Genomic DNA, 18,814 nt, shown 5'->3' on the forward strand with positions numbered 1-18,814 from the left:
GGACATTCGTTTTTTTTGAATGTCCTGAAAGTGAGCAATTGATGACTGCCAATTTACCAGTCGACTTCTTACACATTTCGGCTTCTGTCGATTTCCGAAAGCAGGTAACTGTTTCCAGTTAATACAAAACAAATGGTGCAGTCAACCCTTTAAGGCATTTTGTTGTGTCCCTCAACTCCAAACAAGATCAGCCACACATGGGACTTCACCAGTTCTCGATTGAGCACACATTACAGTCAGCAGTCATTCATATATATGTGTATATATGAACGTTTAGTGGTGCATGACAATATCATTTATCAATATCAATATCACAAATTGAACTTAAGGGATATTAGTTTAGTATATATATATTTTATTTTGCCTTTTGATTTCAGTTCAGTTTCAGTTTAAGGGTGCATGAATGGTTTTAATTAGGAATGCATTAATACCGATACTGGTATCAGGCATCAACTCGATATCGCTGTCATTTACTCATACTCATAAAAAAGCACTGGTACCCAACATCTGATACCACCTGATACCATGTGACTTAAACCAAGTTTGTGCTAAACAAACTACTGAAGCTGGCAGTGGATGAGAGTCTGCTGCACAGCAAGGTGTTGCTGACAAAGTCATTATAAACGTTCCACCTTGACAGGTTCCTGCCAGAAATACACTGTGTGAATTTAGCCTGTTTTTAAGCACACACAAACATATTCACAACTACTTCCCCTATACAGCTGAAGATACATAGGCTATCAAAACAGGTGAAAAAGTTGACATTTGCTACCAAAGTTTGTACATGCTGACTTTACTCTGTTTGACTGAACAGAACTGTCGTGTATAAACTGCTAGTTTTCACTTTAATAGTATTATAGTTTCCATTAACTATAATAACCTTGTCATGTTTTGCTTACCAGGATGGGGTCGTGTTGCAAAGTCATGGTCAGATGTGAACGATAATAGCTTCACCAAGTGACAGATACAGCCAGGAACACCACAGTTTGCTTTAGAATCAGGATCTTCAAATAGTCTTAGTTTCATTTTGAATGTGATGTGTGCTTGTTTGGGAAATGATGAAATACCAGATATTACTGATTTTGTTTGAAGTGGCACTGAGAGCTGTAGTAACAAAGTGCACTGCAGCTGCAAGATTTTTTTTTAGACACAGTGGGTTAAACGGTGGGGTTTTTTGATGAGGAGAAGGCATGAGCTAGAAAAGAAGGCGGTATTTTTATATTCTAGTTAAAGCTAGAGCTAAAGGTTGTAACTGTACATGGTAAAGAAGGACTCGTCATTTTCCAAGATCTTTCCTCCTTGAGTAATTATGTGCCAGCTTGTTGAGATATCTTTGAGAGACATTAATGTTTATCTTTGCAAATATTTTATAAAATCAAAAATGGAAGGAAATTAACAAACTCTACAGCTCCGATTACTCTGGTGTCAGTTATGTGTAGACTGGAAACATAATTACTTGCTTCAGAAGCAACGGAAGTGACAAGCTGGAAATGTAAAAGGCCCATTACTATGAAGACTGCCACGATCCTGAAAACATAACAATCTTTAGAAATTAATTATTCCTCTTTTGAGAGAGGTATTTATTTGGTACAGTGTAAAACCAGTTCCAGTTTTTGGTGGTTTATTGGCAGCATTTTCACCAGTACTAGCAAGACAGTGGAACCTGAATACAGATTTATTGGTCAGGCTCTGTAATGCAATCATGTGGTGTCACTTTTTTGTCACACAATATGAGTGAGTAATGAGAACTTAGCTTAAGCTGAGGTTATGAGACCCTGTTTTTTTCACCTGGTTTAATCATCATATTTGAAATTGTACTTGATGTATTGAATTTGGTTGATTCTATACAGGACTTTATATGAAAACCAGAGGGAAACAATGTTGGGACCAACAAAAGGATCCTGACTTTGTAAAGTGCTTTTGAAGAACCCATATCCTGCATTTTTCTTGCATTTTTATATTTTCATGAATTCAAAACGGATTGTTTTTGCAGCTTAGTTTCCATATGGATGAAGGAGTGAATAATATGTTTTGAAACTTTAAAAAAGTTTACATACTACATCAAACACTTCTATTACGTAAAAACTATGAAAATGTGTTTTTCTGTGATGGGCACTTTAAACAAAAGCAACGTTTCATTTTTTGAAAACAAAAACATTTCAGTTGCTAAGGTGAGGATAAGGTTGTGTATATAGTATTTGGGACATATTGCACCCCACATACTTAAACTGTATAAAAACAAACCTGTGTGAGTGGATGTGTGTGTGTGTGTGTTGATCTGTGCAGTGAGAGTAATGGAGGAGGAAGCCATTGCAGGCAGAGAGAGCAGAGCGGCTGGGTTATTTGAGATCATTATGCAGTTGGCACAATTCAGCTCTGGCTCAAACCTCCTTCCCTCTCTCCCCCTCACTCTCTCTCCAACCTCTCTCTTTCTCTCTCCCCTCTTTAACCTCTCTCTCTCTCTTTCTCTCTCTCTCTCTCTCTCTGTCTTTTCCCCCTCGCTCTCTAACCTCTCTCTCTGTCCCCCTACCTCTCTCTCCATGTCTCTTTCTTTCTCTTTTTCTTGCTATGGATGTCTCTCTTTTTCCCTTTCACTCTCACCTCTCATCTTCCCTTTATGCTTTTGTCTTTTCCATATCTTCACTCACTTTATTTCCTCTTTCTGATTACCGTCTACTTTCTCACAGTTTTTGCTCTTCTTTTCCATCACCTCTCTCTCTGTCTATCTCTCCCTCATTTTCTGTCCCTCCTGTTCCACTGAGGATGAAAATGAACAATGTGCAGCTGCAGCTAGAGACAGCTGGGAGGGCCTCGCACTCGCACAAATTACAGCATGGCCCCGTGTGTGTATGGGTGAGAGTGTGCAGAGAGTGTGTGTGTAAGTGTGTGGGTGAGAGTGTACTGTGTGTGGTGTGTGTGAGAAACTCTCAGTTGTCGTCTGTCTTTGTGTGTGTGTGTGATTGCATGCAGTGTGTGTAGATGGGAGTGTGTATGCTGTAAACAACTCGTCAGCTGTGTGTGTGTGTGTGTGTGTGTGTGTATGTATTTATCAGTTTGAGTCTGAGTCTGGGCCTTTGTTAGACAACCGTGGATGTTGATCGTGGAAACAGAAAGCAGTCTTTGTTTCTTGCAGGAAAATACAAGTGTTTGTGTGTGTGTATGTGTGTGTGTGTGCATGTGTGTGCGTGCGTGTGTGTGCGTGCATGTGTGTGTGTGTGGATAGAAGATCATGGATAGAAGGTACTTCTGGTAAATAAATGAAGATGTTTATTTGCTGAGATGGAGTCAATGAGATAATTGCCCAAATGACATTGCAATTCTGGAAGTGGTTTTCAAAGGTATGGGTTTAACAGTGTGTCTGGCATTTTTCCACTGCACAAAGACTTGGGTACCAGAAAACTGGAATGGGTTTTTTTTGTGACCATTGGCCCAGTACTGAAGGTTCCAGTTTTATGTTTTTTCATACCTGCTTAAGAGTAGACCCAAGAGAATGTACTTAAGGGTGTTCTCCTGTCTTTTTAACACTTGCAGCTGAAGCCAGTAACATTGTTTTGAATTCTTTCCTCTTTCAGGTGAAGATAAAGTCAACAAGCACTATTACATGACTAGTAAGTGTGCCAGAGTGGAAATTAATGTGTCAATTGCTATTTTAGAATGATAACTTTGTAAGGAGTTTACCGAGGTGCCAAATATTGCTTGATTCTACACATGATTCTCTCTAAATATACAGTATAGACAGTTTTGTGTGTGTGAAACACTGTAGTATGTTGGATTAATGCCAGCCAGTACTTAATAGGTTAACAAGCAAACAAGGTAGCTAATTATCCAAGCTAGACACTTTAGAGTAGTAAAAATGGCCAGACAAGACAAGGCAATTTATTTGTTAATTAAGATTAATATGACAGTTCCAGGTGAAAAATAAACTAGAATTTCTGTTCTGTTGCTTCCTGTTTGGGTCAGTTTTTCATTTTGAACGTACAGTGAAAAATGGCCCAATAGTAGTATGTGGGTGTGTGTGTGTGTGTGTGTGTGTGTCTTCCTGTAAGTCAATATATATGCACCCTGTGAAAGTCATTACAGTATTACTGTAAGACAAGTGGGTCTCATTCCCATAGCAACACACACACAAACACACACACACACACACACACACACAGAAACGTCTTACCCGAGAGCCAAATTCTTTAATTATGCTTCTTTTTTGAGACCTTTATTTTTGTAGGCAGAAATTAAAATTCATGCTCAATTTCGTCCTCAGCTGAAGGCTTGAAACGAGAGATCTCACTCTGTTCAAGAGCTGTGTGTGTGTGTGTGTGTGTGTCAGTTTAGCCCTGAGCTCTTAAGTACTTGCTCTTGCATACACTTTCTTTCTCTCTCTCTCTCTCTCTCTGTCTCTCTCTCTCTGTCTCTCTCTGTCACTCTCTCTTACTCACACAGGAAAGAAAACCCAATTCACCAAATCAATTCACACGTCTTATTCAGCATGAGTTCTGTTCCTTGCTTTTCCATGTACGTGTTAGAAGAATTCTATTGCAGTTCACCACAAAAACCGCCAATGCTACCCTCTCACCAAGTGTAGCTCTTCTGCAAAGCTTTCAAAACATTCCTTCCTTTTACCGTTGTATCATTTAACTATCGACTTCTCATTCCGTCCTCTGGGTAAGATCAAAGATTACATTTAATCCTTTAACCAATACGACTAAAACCACACACTGTACAACTCTACCCCCCAAATATGTGCCACTGGAAAGTATTTAAAGATGGATCAGAGATCCCTTCACAAACATTAGCTTTTTTCAGATGAACAATGACAGTGTGATGAATTTGATTTGTTTCATCTTTTTCAAAATCCTTCCAAGCTCTTAATAATCTTGTCAAACTCACATTGCAGTCTCTGCTGGGTTTGGAAACAGTGCATACTCTGGCTGAGGGTAATGTATGTTAGGCCCAATAAGGGTAAATTTAATTAAGAAATGTACTTTAGCAACATATAAAATGTTAATAAATATAGTCACTGCCTTTTAGGAAACAAGATTTTTGTTACTAAATTGTTTACGTATTCTTGTGCTAAACTTGGCACATTTACAGAAAATAATGCTGCCTTTCAGAGATGGCAGTGATTTAGTACCCAGCATCTGGCCAATCCCATGAGAAAACGATGGGTTGTAAAATAAAAGATTGAGTCTGATCTGTTTCTCATCCAGTTTAAAATACATGACAAGAACAGTGGGTACATGTACAACCTCATTTCCAAAAAAGCTGGGACACCGTGCAAAATTTTAAATAAAAACTAATTGCAATGATGTGCAAATCATTCAAACCCTATATTTCATTGAAAATAAGACAACATTTCAAATGTTGAAACTGAGAAATTTAGAATTTGATGCCAACATGTTTCAAAAAAGTTGGGATGGGGGCAACAAAAGGCTGGTAAAGTTGTGTAATGCTAAAAAAAAACACCTGGTGGTTGATTGGCAACAAGTCAGTAACATGACTGGGTATAAAAAGAGCCTCCCAGAGAGGCCGAGTCTTTCAGAAGTAAAGATGGGGAGGGGTTCACCACTTTGTGAAAGACTACATGATCAAATAGTGCAACAATTCAAGAATAACGTTTCTCAACATAAAATAGCAAAGAACTTCTGCTTTTCATCATCTACACTACATAATCACATTAAAAGATTCAGAGAATCTGGAGAAATCTCTGTATGCAAGGGACAAGACTGAAAACCAATACTGGCTGGCCGTGACCTTCGGGCCCTCAGGTGCCACTGCATTAAAAACAGACATGATTCTGTAGAGGAACTCACTGCATGGGCTTAGGAACACTTCTTAAAACACTGTCTGTGAAAACAATTCATGCATCCACAAATGCAAGTTAAAACTTTAAAACACAAAGAAGAAACTGTATATAAACAGGATCCAGAAATGCCGCCATCTTCTCTGGGCTCGAGCTAATTTTAAATGGACTGAGGCAAAATGGAAAAGTGTCCTGTGGTCAGATGAATCAACATTTGAAATTCTTTTTGGAAAACATGGACACTGTGTCCTCTGGGCTAAAGACCACTCAGCTTGTTATCAGTGCACAGTTCAAAAACCAGTATTCATGATGGTATGGGGGAGCATTAGTGCATATAGCATGGGTGACAAACACATCTGTGAAGGCACCATTAATGCTGAATGATATATACATGTTTTGGCAATGTATACTGCCTTTCAGACACTGTCTTTTTCAGGGAAGGCCTTGCTAATTTCAGCAAAACATGCCAAACTATATTCTGCATGTACTACAACAGCATTGCTCTGTATTGAAAGAGTCCGGGTGCTAAACTGGCCTGCCTGCAGTCCAAACCTGTCACCACTGAAAACATTTGGTGCATAATGAAATGAAAAATATGACAAAGGAGACCCCGAACTGCTAAGCAGCTGAAATCCTATGTTAAGCAAGAATAGGAAAACATTTTACTTTCAAAACTACAGCAGTTGGTCACCTCAGTTCCCAAACGCTTACAGAGTGTTGTTAAAAGAAGAGGTGATGAAACACAGTGGTAAACATGCCCCTATTCTAACTTTTTTGGAATGTGTTATTGGCATCAAATTCAAAATGGGCATTTATTTTTCAAAAAACAATAAAATTTCTCAGTTTCAACATTTGATTTGTTGTCTTTGTACTATTTTCAATGAAATATGGGGTTTAAATAATTTGCACATCATTGCATTTTGTTTTTATTTACATTTTGCACAGCGTCCCAACTTTTTTGGAAATGGGGTTGCAGAATAACATTACAGTTAGAACAAGTAGCTAGTAGGAAAGGACTTCAAATATTTAACATATTTTAAAAATATGTATTTGTTACATAATTAAAATATTTTAAACTATGTAACACTGCTCTTTCACTTTCCCTCATTCTATCCTGGTCCTTTTTTGTCTGTGCTATTCACCATGAACTACCACAGCCTTTATGAACATAAAATAAAGCGTGGGACATTCCAGGAAATATCTAAACTTTCTTTTTTTGTTGTTGTCTTGTAATCATGAACACACACAAGCTGTGCATTTCATTATACAGCAGTATTTAAGGTAGAAACCTTCACTTTCTTCACTTTGTCAATAGCCATTGTTTTGCTGAATACTGGTAAATTTCTCCTAGTGTTTCTTTGTTAAGGCCAGGCCAGTAGTGGTTACAGCTGTTTTCAAAATATTGACTCAGCTGTGTAATGTGGAAAACCTTGTGGTGATATGTGTATCAATACAGTGATGGCTATATCAATATTTATGAATACTTTTACATGAAGTTTGTATGAGCGAGTGAAACTGATACAGACTGTGACATTTAAAACATCTGTGTTCAAATGTTGCTAAAAAATATTTTAATAGGGTTTTTCTCTTTATTTTTTATTTGTGCGCGTTCGCAGCACAAGATGTTTTAGAAGTGGGTGAATTCCCTACTTTTAACAAAAGATTAAAAGGGAATTCCACCAGTTTTTCAATGTTTCTGCATAATTAAATGCTTAAGATGTAAACAAAGTCATTCAGAGTGGTTTGATGTGAAGTGCTCTATTCTAGAGAAACTTAGAGTTACAACTTACTATCACCATCACTGTAAAAAAATTTGAAAGTCTGAAAGTTTCTCTACAATGAAACATTGCATATCAAAACACTCTGAATGACATTCTGAATAATGCAGAAATTTTGGTGGAATTCCCCATTAACGTACGACTTTTGTCCTTTAAAAGATACAAATCGGTATATCTTTTGTCCTTTAAACAAAAGATATGAAAAGAAAAATAGCTTGTTTTAAAGCTTAAGAAAAAATATCGGCTGATATTCAAGGTTTCAGCATCAGTATTGGATATGCCATCTGTATAATTTATTTATTCATTTATTTTTTATTTTTGTAATGTGTACTGCTCATCTACTGATGCACGCTAAGGATATAAAAGCTCAGGTTTGTATATTGATAAAACACATACAGCCTAAACATTTAAACAAATGTTTATCAGATTTCAATGCTGAAATATTTAATTAAGCTCTGTTGTGGGATTACAAAGCCACAGCAGAGTTAAAAATGGCCTTTGTTTGGGTTGCTTTCAAGAGATGAAGCCTTCAGGTTTCCCTTTTGAGGCTGCTTTGTCAATGTGAAGTTGATTTTATTAATGTATACATCATTACCACACACAAAGTGTTTTAACTGTTGTAGTTTTATTGTGGATTCTTCAAAGCATTATTTAAGCTAGTAAGCATTTATCATTTAGGATTAAATCATAAATGCAGTATTGACAGGGCTAAAATATAAACATGTGTACCATACATTGTTTGATTACATTTATAATAATTTAACTTTAAAGTTTCACAGTGTTCTTTTATCATAAATTTTATACATTTTTTTAAGGAATGGGGATCAAAGCAGAAAAGCATGTTTCTCCTGTAATAATAAGAATTTGAAATGGTATAGCTGGAGAATAAAACAGCAAAGCATAGATTTCCTGTACTAATAAATACATAAAGTAATTTAGTCTGTTATGAAAAGGTGGGCGTTATGGCAAAAAATACAATATCATGATAAACGGCATACTTGAGGACTGGAAGATATTTCCACGATACTCCATACCATATGTATCAAAATGTATATGTCTGTATACCCCAAAGCGAGTATATATATTTATACAACAGTTAGTTCCGGCCATGCAAGCTGATTGGTTGAGAAGCATTCTAACAACGCTTTTTCACAAACACTGTATCACTCTGCTGAGACGCCGTTGCTAAGCAACGACTTTGACAGCTGTAGGAGGTTCGAGCCATTTGCACGTTTTTACTTTTAACTTTGCGCACAAACAGAAAATGGATACTTTTAAGATCACATTTGACCTACATCCGATTTGGTCAGACTCTGAAGGTGAGACTACACTAAATTCCCAAACTGTCATCACCACTGAGCAAGCTTTTCAGTTGGCAGCGCTGACAGAAGAACACCTAAACTTGTGCCTGCAACCAAATCACAGCCGTGATGTTATTCGCGATAACACACTCTCTCTCGTGTTCTATTGCTTAAATATATATTGTGATCAAACTGGTTAATTACTTGAGGTTGGTGAGGTTAGAAAAACCCACTGCTATTATAATGCTAACTTCTCTTAGTGTCCCAGTGAGATTGTAGTACTTGGTTAGTGCTAAGCTAAAGGCAGTTTATATAAACAATTTTTACCCATTCGGTATTAAACAGACATTTGAAGCTTGTGACAGATAGAATAGCATATATTTTACTTTGTAGCAGTTTCACAGTGGTTCTTTCAGCAGAAAGGCCTGATATAGAGCTGCCGCCATTGTTTTCCATCTCTGACGACCCACTGAATTGGCTGCTGCTTGTATTCACTGTCTAAGGTGATTCGAGGACATCCACAAGGCCTAGAGTGACCTTTTTTTCTCACAAATTTGGTTCTGTTAGAATTTAAAACATGGTCGTTCAATTCTCTGTCACTTCATAATTATGCTGGTGATTAATCTAACACGTTTGACAAAAACTGTTTTTGATTAACCAATTTTAAAAAAAATTACCCTTTTGTTTTGATCCAAAACGTAACAATGAAACAAGAGAAGTAGTTATTGTTGTTTTTTGTTATTTATAATAGTATAGTACAGTAGAATATAGTGTAGAATATGGCAGCATAAAATGTAGTAATATTGTAGTAATAGGATTATTAGCATCTCTGTCTTTAACCCCGTAAAGTCCCAGGCTTATTACTTACTAAGGCTTATTATTCAGTAACTACAGGGACTTCTGTGTAAACTGGCTGAGCTGTTCTTAAGTTATAGAAGTGTGTAATAAAACTTTGGGCCTGCCGGCGAGCCTTCATCAATTGTGGAGTTGAACTCCACTCAGGATGATTTTAGTGTTGATTCTTCTTTTGAAGTTGCTTTAGGATGGCAGTTCGGTAGCAGTATCAACACCACAGATTTGTAGATTTTAGTGGCTATTGCTTATTTCGGACTTGGGTTTAGTCTGGGATTTCACTCTTAATAGATATCCCATTGCTGTGGGTTGATTGTTTTTAATGTTTGCTGTTGTCCTGTGTTAGAGAAGTCACTACGGTTACACTGTTTGTATTGACGTGGTAAACAAGGCAGTTGCAAGGACCAATTGAAAGCATTTAATCTCGCTCAACATTCCCTCACACTCCTTCCACGGCGAAACCTGAGTCACTTTTGCATTGTTCCTCTGAGCATCGTTCCCCCACCCACGGCCTGACTGTGCTGTTTAAGGGTTCACCTACTAAGAGTGAACAAGGGGAAAGTAAGACTGGTATTGGCGGAGGCGTATACATCGTAGACATAATAAGAAGCTAATGCCAAAGATTCTGTGACACATAATTAGAGCGCTGTCTCGTCCTAACAGCCGCACTTCCTCCTTATCCTCCTCCTCTTCCTCTTCTCAGTCCTGGCTGTGAGTGGCAAGGCCGGCAGAGCCGCAGTGATGTACGAGAGGGCTAATTGTAGTGGAGAGGGGAGCACTAACGAGGGAGCCTGCCCTCATTATAGAGAGAGAGAGAGAGAGAGAAGGAAAGAGAGGGAAGGAGTCTGGTAGAAGGAAAGAAAGGATACTAGAGAGAGGTACCGCATAGACAAAAAAGCAAGCCAACACAGAGAGAGGAAGAGAGTGTGTGTGTAGCTCAGGGATCATGTCCTCTTGGTGCTGTGTCAGAGGCCTGGCTGATTAATAGTTGATTTACTCTAGCCTGTGAAAGGCCTTTATCCACAGTCATTCTCATTTACACACGTACATGCAGCTCCAATCTCTGCAGTAACTGAAGCCATTTCGTAAGTGTCCTTATTATGTAGTTGCTAAGCAGCCAGAAGCCAGAGAGTCTCTGTGGACTATTAGTTTATAATTAGTTAGAGTTTGTATAATGTTTGACCTTGCCGCTGTGCCTATGGATTTACAACACCCTTGATGAACTCTGTAACGGAAAGACCGGTGCATATAATTGTTCACCCTCCAGAGACCAGTAGCACTTACTCAGAGACTAAGCATTGGTTCAACGCTGATTTGCATGCGTTGTTCATTTACAATTGACTGCACTTCAGTACGTCTGTTTAATTTCACTGAATACTGCTTATTAGAATTTGCATATGTGTCACGCCTCCCTCCGACTCACTGCTTCTTCACAGACTCTTGTGTTCCCAAACTCCCAACTCTCAGAATTTAGAGGAGGATCACATGACTCAGAACTCCTAGGCATCAGCCTATCTTAGATCAGCTTTTCCTGATTACTGATTCTCCTCAGCGGTGTCTAGCCATATATGTGTTGTCTATTTGTCCCTACTTCTTTGCAAAGTTTTGGCCCAGTTTCCCTGAGCATGCTGAGTGTTGTTTACTGCCTGTCCTGTCTTGTTTTTGACCTGATTTGTTCTTGTGTTTTTGACCTTTCGCTGGATGTCCCCTTTGGCTTTTGTTCACTCTCTCTTGGCTTTGACTTTGGCCTGTTTAATCACTGTGAGTTTGGATCTCTCTTTATTAAAAACACGGATAAAACCTGTTATTTATCCGTGAGCGTCAGATTTGTTCTGACTCGTTACACTATAACTGAGCTACAGGTGGGCAAAGTGAACTCACATATATGTGTTACATGATTTTCCACTATTTAGACAAAAAAGATATTACGGTTGTTACAATACACTACTAACAATAATAGCTACAGTAATTGATAATAATAAGAACAACAAAAATGTACAACAATAATATATGTTATAATTGTTGTTCTTGTTATTGTTATCATCAAGTTTTATAAGGCCTTAGTCCCAGGAAAAAAATTTGAACAAAATTGAAATAAAAAGATTTAATATTAAACATCCAGCGAAGTTCGATTGATAAAAAAGAAATACTGTAAGAAAAAGAGAAGAAGAAAAATATAGTAAAACACAGCTTAAAAAAGCTTATTAGACTTACCTGAGAACTGCCTGGGCGTGGCCTAATATTCTGATGAGCGTGCATGATTGACAGTCCTCAGCTTGCACTCAGCCTGATACAACACTCAGGCTGAAAAGCATTGAGCTTTTCATCAGCTGCAAACCGTTTTACTCTCCGAGAGAATTTTTTTCTTTTATTTTGGCGACTGTTTACATTCTGCCAGACATGCACATGAGCAACGTGCAGAAACTGCTGGCCAATCAGATAGTGAAAGTAGAAAGAGGGAATCCAGACTAACTGCTTATCATTCTAGGAGACTTCAACAGTGCAAACTCTATGAAAGAAATGCCAAAGTACAAACAGCATGTCACCTGTGCCACAAAAGAGAGTGGAACATTTTGGAACATTGCAACATCACTGTAAAAAATGCTTATCACACTGTCACACATGTAGCTCTCAGTCATTTCAATCACAGTCTTATTCATCCCATCCCAACATACAGGCAGAAACTCAAAACCAACAAGCTTGGACCAGTGTAGATATGGAAAAGCTATAGGGCTGCTTTAAAACCATAAACTAGACTGTTTTTGAAGAGGTGACAGAGAGCCTAGATGAATACACAGACACCGTGACTTCATATGTCAGTTTCTGCTTGAACTGCTGCATTTCAGCTACAGCAGGGGTGAAATACAGCAATGACAAACCATGGATTTTTAGCAGAACTCAGACAGCTTCAGAGGGAAAATGAGGCAGCATTCAGGAATGGAGACAAAATTCTCTACAAAGAGGCCAAACACACTCTGGAGAAAGGGATTAAAGCAGCAAAGAAGAAATACTCCAAAAAGCTGAAAAGCCATGTTGCTGCTAATAACTTTAGTCTGGAAAGGCCTCCAAAAGATCACCATCTACAAGGTGAGAAAACTTCCCCTTCTCCTTAATGACCACCAACTCACCAATGACCTGAATGAGTTCTACTGCAGGTTTGAATGCATTCTTCAGACGTTCTCTGCCAGTCCCCCGCCCTCCTTCCCTGCCCAGTCCCTCTCATCTCTGCCCCCCCGCTCATCTCACCCCCCCACTCATCTCACCATCAACGAGCAGGACGTTAACAGGTTTTTCAGTAGTTAGAAGGTGAGAAAAGCTCCGGGGCCAGACTAAGGCTCAATCCCATTTCACCCTTTGCCCCTACCACTTAGCCCTTAGCCCTCTGTTTTGTTCGTTCATGTCTAGGGGTCCCCATTTTTGTTGAGATAGAGGGGTAAGGCGAAGTGTTAGGGCTATATGGCCCTCCAAACGGAGGTTTTTCAGAGGCACACTCCAAACGGAGTGTTATGAGAAAAAAAAGAAATACCGGCAAGATGGCTTTGCGAGCGACCAAAGAAACCCACAAATATGAGAATTTTCTCCGTTAAAAAATTACGATAACCATTGTATTAACTTCAATGTCGTTTCAATGTATTACGGTCATTTTCTTTGTAACAAGCATAAAAAATCGCTAAAAGTATGCTAATGTCTCGGTAGCTAGCTAGCTAACTTTCCCGTTCCACTTTAAATCGTCCAGCAATATTGACGCCTGAAGCACCAGAATGTAACTGTTGCAGCATTTAAGGTGGAACGGGAAAATCTGAACAAGAACCTGGTGAATAGCTGACTTCAGCTTTGTATCACCAAAGAATTAGAGGTGGGCAATAATAAATAATTGTCTTATACCCCCTCTTTGAAAGCATATGATGTAAGTAAATGTAAGTAAAGCCCAGCAGCGAGGTTGCTGAACTTTACCCTCCTCTGCTATCACTGAAGACAGGCCAGGTCGCCTACAGAGCACCGCTAGTAGCCTGTTAATGAAGCAGTGTTTTGAGGGTTGTCCCATTTCGTAGGGCAAGATTTCAACCACTACCCTGTGTAACTCCATTCCAAGGGGTTAGGGTGACACTTGAAAACAAGGGGTAGGGGTAAAAAGAAGAAATGGGATTGGGCCCAAGTCTCTCCATCCACCCTAAAACATTCCTGTGACCAACTAGCATCTTCAACAAATCACTAGAACGTTTGCTCTGTTTCCACATGCTTCAAACATCTGCCATCATTCCAGTCCCCCCAAAAAATGAACATTACTGGACTAAATGACTACAGGCCAGTAGCCCTGACCTCTGTAGTAATGAAGGTCTTTGAATGTCTGGTCCTAGCCCACCTAAAGGCCATTACAAACCCTGTGCTGCATCCCCTGCATTTCTTGTACAGAGCTAACAGGTCTGTTGATGAAGCAGTCAACTTGGCCCTGCACTTCATGCTACAGCATTTTGACAGTCCTGGAACTTATGCTAGACTTCTGTTTTTGGACTTTCAGTACTGGTGTACCACAAGGTTGTGTGCTCTCACACCTGCTCTTCAGTCTTTACACACATGACTATGTCTCTAAGGAACCAGCTGTGAAGATCCTGAGGTTTTCAGATGACACCACTGTGACAGGCCTCGTACCCAACGGGGATGAGTTTGCCTACAGAAAGAAAGTCGAGCAGCTGATCTTGTGCAGCAGCAACCACCTGCTGCTCAGCACACAAGAGACTGTAGAGATGATGGTGAACTTCAGGTGCAACCCGCCCTCCTTACCACATCAACATCAATGGCTCTGTGGTTTCCACTGTGGAGTCACCCAAGTTCCTGGCCACCACCAAATCCAGGGGCCTGAAGTGGAAGAGGAATACATCCTCCATAGCCAAGAGAGCACAGCAGAGAATGTTCTTACTGAGATAGCTAAAGAAATTTAATCTGCCACAGAGCTTGGTGATCCAGTTCTACACATCGATCATCGAGTACATCCTCACATCATCCATAATCATCTGGCTTGGTTCCTCCACCTCACAAGAACAAGCCAAACTCCTGTGCATAATCAGGACAGCTGAGAGGAATATCGGATATAGTCTGCCAGCGCTTTAGGACATTTACCGCGCTGGCTAAATAACAGCTGACCCCTCTCATCCTGGACATCACCTCTTCCAGCCATTTCCATCTGGTAGAAGATTCAGGGCCATCAAAAGTAGCACAACCAGATATGCCAACAGCTTTTTCTTCAGGGCTGTAGCACTCATCAACCACAGGGGACACCTTGCACTTTAAACTTATACTAAACCAAGTAAATCCTTACTGTATTACATAACTCCTCTGTAACGTAATGCTTATTTGCTGAATAGATGTTAAATTTTTGCAAATAGTCATATCATTCAGTAATATTCTGTATATAGTAGTTTTTCTAGTATATGTCTACTCAGACCTGTATATGTATGGATATTCTTATCTGCATATGTACAGATATTCACACATCTCTTTAGTTCATCTTTATGGCCTTTTATATCATTTATTCTTTATTCTATTTATTGTATTTTTATTTTAATATACACTTAGTTAAATACTTGTCAACAGTCTGTTTGCTTGGCTGGTCTGTTTAGTATGCTACATGTCATACATGTGTGTGCTCACCAAGACAAATTCCTCGTATGTGTAACTTTACTTGGCAAAATAAATTGGCTCTGATTTAGATTCTGAACTGTAGGGGTTTAAAGATGTGTGGGTGGGACGAACCACATCAGCCTTGTAATTGGTGAAAATACTGCCTACATAGGCACTACACAAGATTAGAACCACCTAGTTTACATAGGGAGAGGATAGTTTTCTAGGTAAACATGAGTCAACACATCTTCTACAGTGAAGACACTAAAGTGTGCCATTTTTTCAAATTTAAATGTAAATTTGCTAAGTTTAACATAGCAATAAAAATAGATAAACGCACACATACACAGACATTTTTAAACCAAATTACCTTTTGGGTCACGGGGGTGGGGGTGTGCTGGAGCCTATCCTAGTGGCCCTGGACAGGTCGCCAGTCCATTGCAGTTCCCAGTATATTAAATTCAGGACACACAGACATATACATTCACACACACACACACACTTAAAGGCAATTTAGCGTGTCCAGTTAGCCTGACTGCATGTCTTTGGATTGTGGGAGGAACACAGACACAGGGAGAACATGCAAACACCACACATAAAGAACCCTGGTCGCCCAGCCAGGGAACTGAACCCAGGCCCTTGCTGTAAGGCGACAGCACTACCCACTACCCACTGTACCACCCAGAATTCAGCAGATGAACACTAATTGTGCATTATAATGTGCAGAAAGAAATCAACCAAACGTAATTTGACCATGGTGTTTACACTTTTGCCCGTGACTGCATGTTTCTGTGCAGTTATTAAATACTAGGTGTTGTTGTTTTCAGGCTGTCTATAATTGGTCTAAATCTTTTTTGTAATGATACATGAACAATATACAGTTGTTTAGTGTTCTAGATGTACTGATAATATCCGTGTGTTGTGATGTTAATTATCATTATAAAATCAAACTTGACGCAATCCGTTATATTTTCATTATTGTCACTTTATTATTTTAGTCACTTGTTTCCTTCAGAGTGTTGGCCTTTCTTTAACAGCTTCTGATCTGAGAGCAGTTTTGTGTTTGAATTTGTAATGGCTAAGATAACGAGATGTAAAGGAAATAAGGGAAATACTGTCATCTTTCACTCCACTAACCCTGTTGTTATTTAAAAATATTAAATCTTATGTTCAAATTTATGGGAGGCAAATCCAGCCAAAAAGAAATTAAAATTAAAACAATAAAATGTAAATGCAAAGCTCTTTTTGCCATTTCTTTTTCCAAATATCTGTGCAAATATCCTGCCAAAATTGAAAATGAAATGAAATACCTACATTTGCGATTCATTTTTCACATGAGCACAAGCAATTTGTGACAGAAATGAAAATAAATTTAAAACTCCTATTTGTCATTTCATTTTAGTCATTATTCTGATAATTATTGTGAAATGAAAAGTAAATCTCTAGCAGGTGGCGTCGATGTTCATTTGCATTTGCCTTTTTATTCTGACACTTAAAGCGCATCCATGCCGAAAACTGAATCACAAACTGTCACTTTCCTGTTGATTTATCCATCTTGCATTTTCATTTTAATTTTGTCAGATATGCAACCTATTGCTATGAAAAAGAAATAAGAACGTAAACATTGCATTTTGATTTTAGTTTTGACATGTATTCTGCATTTCATGAAGAAAAGCCAAAGCCAAAGTGAAGCTTGGATTTTCTTTTCTCTATTAGCTTTTTCATTTTAGAAATGGCCATGAAATATCAGAATAATGACTAAAATGAAATGACAAATAGCTGTTTTAAATTTATTTTCATTTTTGTCATGGATTACTCATGCTTATGTGAAAAATGAAATTGCAAATGTAGGTATTTCATTTCATTTTCAATTTGGCAGGATATTTGCGCAAATGTTTGGAAAAAGAAATGGCAAAAAGAGGTTTGCATTTTCATTTTATTGTTTTATTTTTCTTTTTTTTTTGGCTGGATTTGCCTCCCATACCAATTCAGATGAAGCCTTATAAAACCGTTAAGGTGCAATTCAAGTGTTAAACACATTAAGCACTGTTGCATTCAGAAAGCTTAAGATTATTTGTCTGTCCTTGCTACACAGAGTAACCGAAGGGATGAGAGTATGGGAAGTTATTAGTGAGTCATATTCTTTTGAATTGGAACAGGGTCTGTTTTGTATCCACACTGGCTTTTCAGGGAATCTCGCTGTGACACTGTGTTTGTGTACTCTCCCTCAGGTTCCTCCTGCAACGAGAGGTCAGAGGGGAAGAAGAAAGGGCGCCCCCGTGTGGAAGTGCAGGAGCTACGCAGTATCCCTGTGAGTCCAAACAACAATAAAGCTACTCATGTTCGGTTTTGGCAGTGCTGGGGGAATGTTTTCTGTGCCAGTTCGGGAAAGTCAGGGGATTTTTTTTCTTGTTTTGGTGGAGGTTGTTACAGCAGTGAGGGGATTTTCCACATTATTTCCAACTCTTACAGTTCAGAAAGAGGAAGTTGATCTTGGAGGACTAACGGTTTTGTGGTGTTTGCTTTGTATGTACTAATAGTTGTTAATCACTGGAGGGCATTTATGTGTGTGTCTGTCTGTCTTGCTGTAGGCCCAAATGATGGTTCAGTGGAAAGAGGAATTTAAGAGTCGTTCTCGTGTGAAGTGCCCGAGTTCAGGCTGCTGGCTGGAGTTCCCCAGTATTTATGGGCTTAAATACCATTATCAGCGCTGCCAAGGGGTAAGACCTGACCCCCTCAAAGGCCTATTAATATAGCATATTAACGTATACCACTAAAGCATACCTAAAAATAAACAATAGCCCAAAATCTACATATAAAAATGAGTGTAATACACCTTAACACAACACTCTGTAGCCCTCAACTATACAAACTTGTAAGACTGAAGTCCTGTTTGATTTGGATTTACCTGGGGAGGTTCTGTAATTGTAATTATTAAGATTTTAATTTGAAGAGCCATAATTTTAATCTTATGCAAATCTGCACTGTCCATAGCCCTTACAAGTCCGACTGTAATAAAGGGACACTCCGGCCAAAATGAAAAATAGGAAAAATCGCTATATCTGTTATGAACTTAATTAATTACATCCTACATAGGAGCTGCAGTATGTTCTAGAATACAATTTTCCACTTTAAACATAAGAAAATCCCCCATCTGGTGGTAAAAACGTGTCTCCATGCATCTCCATGCATATATGCCAAGTTTTTATACTGAATAAAGACAGAATCACTGTTCACAATTTTGTAGAGAGAGATGAGTTACAGCAATGCTTACTTGGTTGAATTTATTAGCCTATAAATCAGTGGCTAGACTAGCAGTCTGGATTGATTGACACCACAGGGATTCCCAATGGTTGTATGGTGTATTTGTGTACTGCATGCTGGGTATTGTAATGAGAGAACATTTGGGGAAAAATATAAAAATGATATTAAATCATGAATTGAAACAGATGAGGCTGGGTAATGTA

At 38.7% G+C, this 18,814-nt stretch overlaps 1 protein-coding gene across 1 annotated transcript in view; it reads left to right on the forward strand.

Annotated features, from left to right (window-relative positions):
- znf512b (zinc finger protein 512B) overlaps positions 1–18,814 on the forward strand; it is a 71,591-nt gene that overhangs the window by 19,473 nt on the left and 33,304 nt on the right. Inside the window, 2 exon segments of the mRNA XM_036591013.1 lie at positions 17,579–17,658; positions 17,939–18,067. Coding sequence (XP_036446906.1) covers positions 17,579–17,658; positions 17,939–18,067 — 209 coding nt within the window.

Source organism: Colossoma macropomum, unplaced genomic scaffold (genome assembly GCF_904425465.1).
Source record: "Colossoma macropomum unplaced genomic scaffold, Colossoma_macropomum, whole genome shotgun sequence".
In the NCBI taxonomy this organism is placed as follows: domain Eukaryota; kingdom Metazoa; phylum Chordata; class Actinopteri; order Characiformes; family Serrasalmidae; genus Colossoma; species Colossoma macropomum.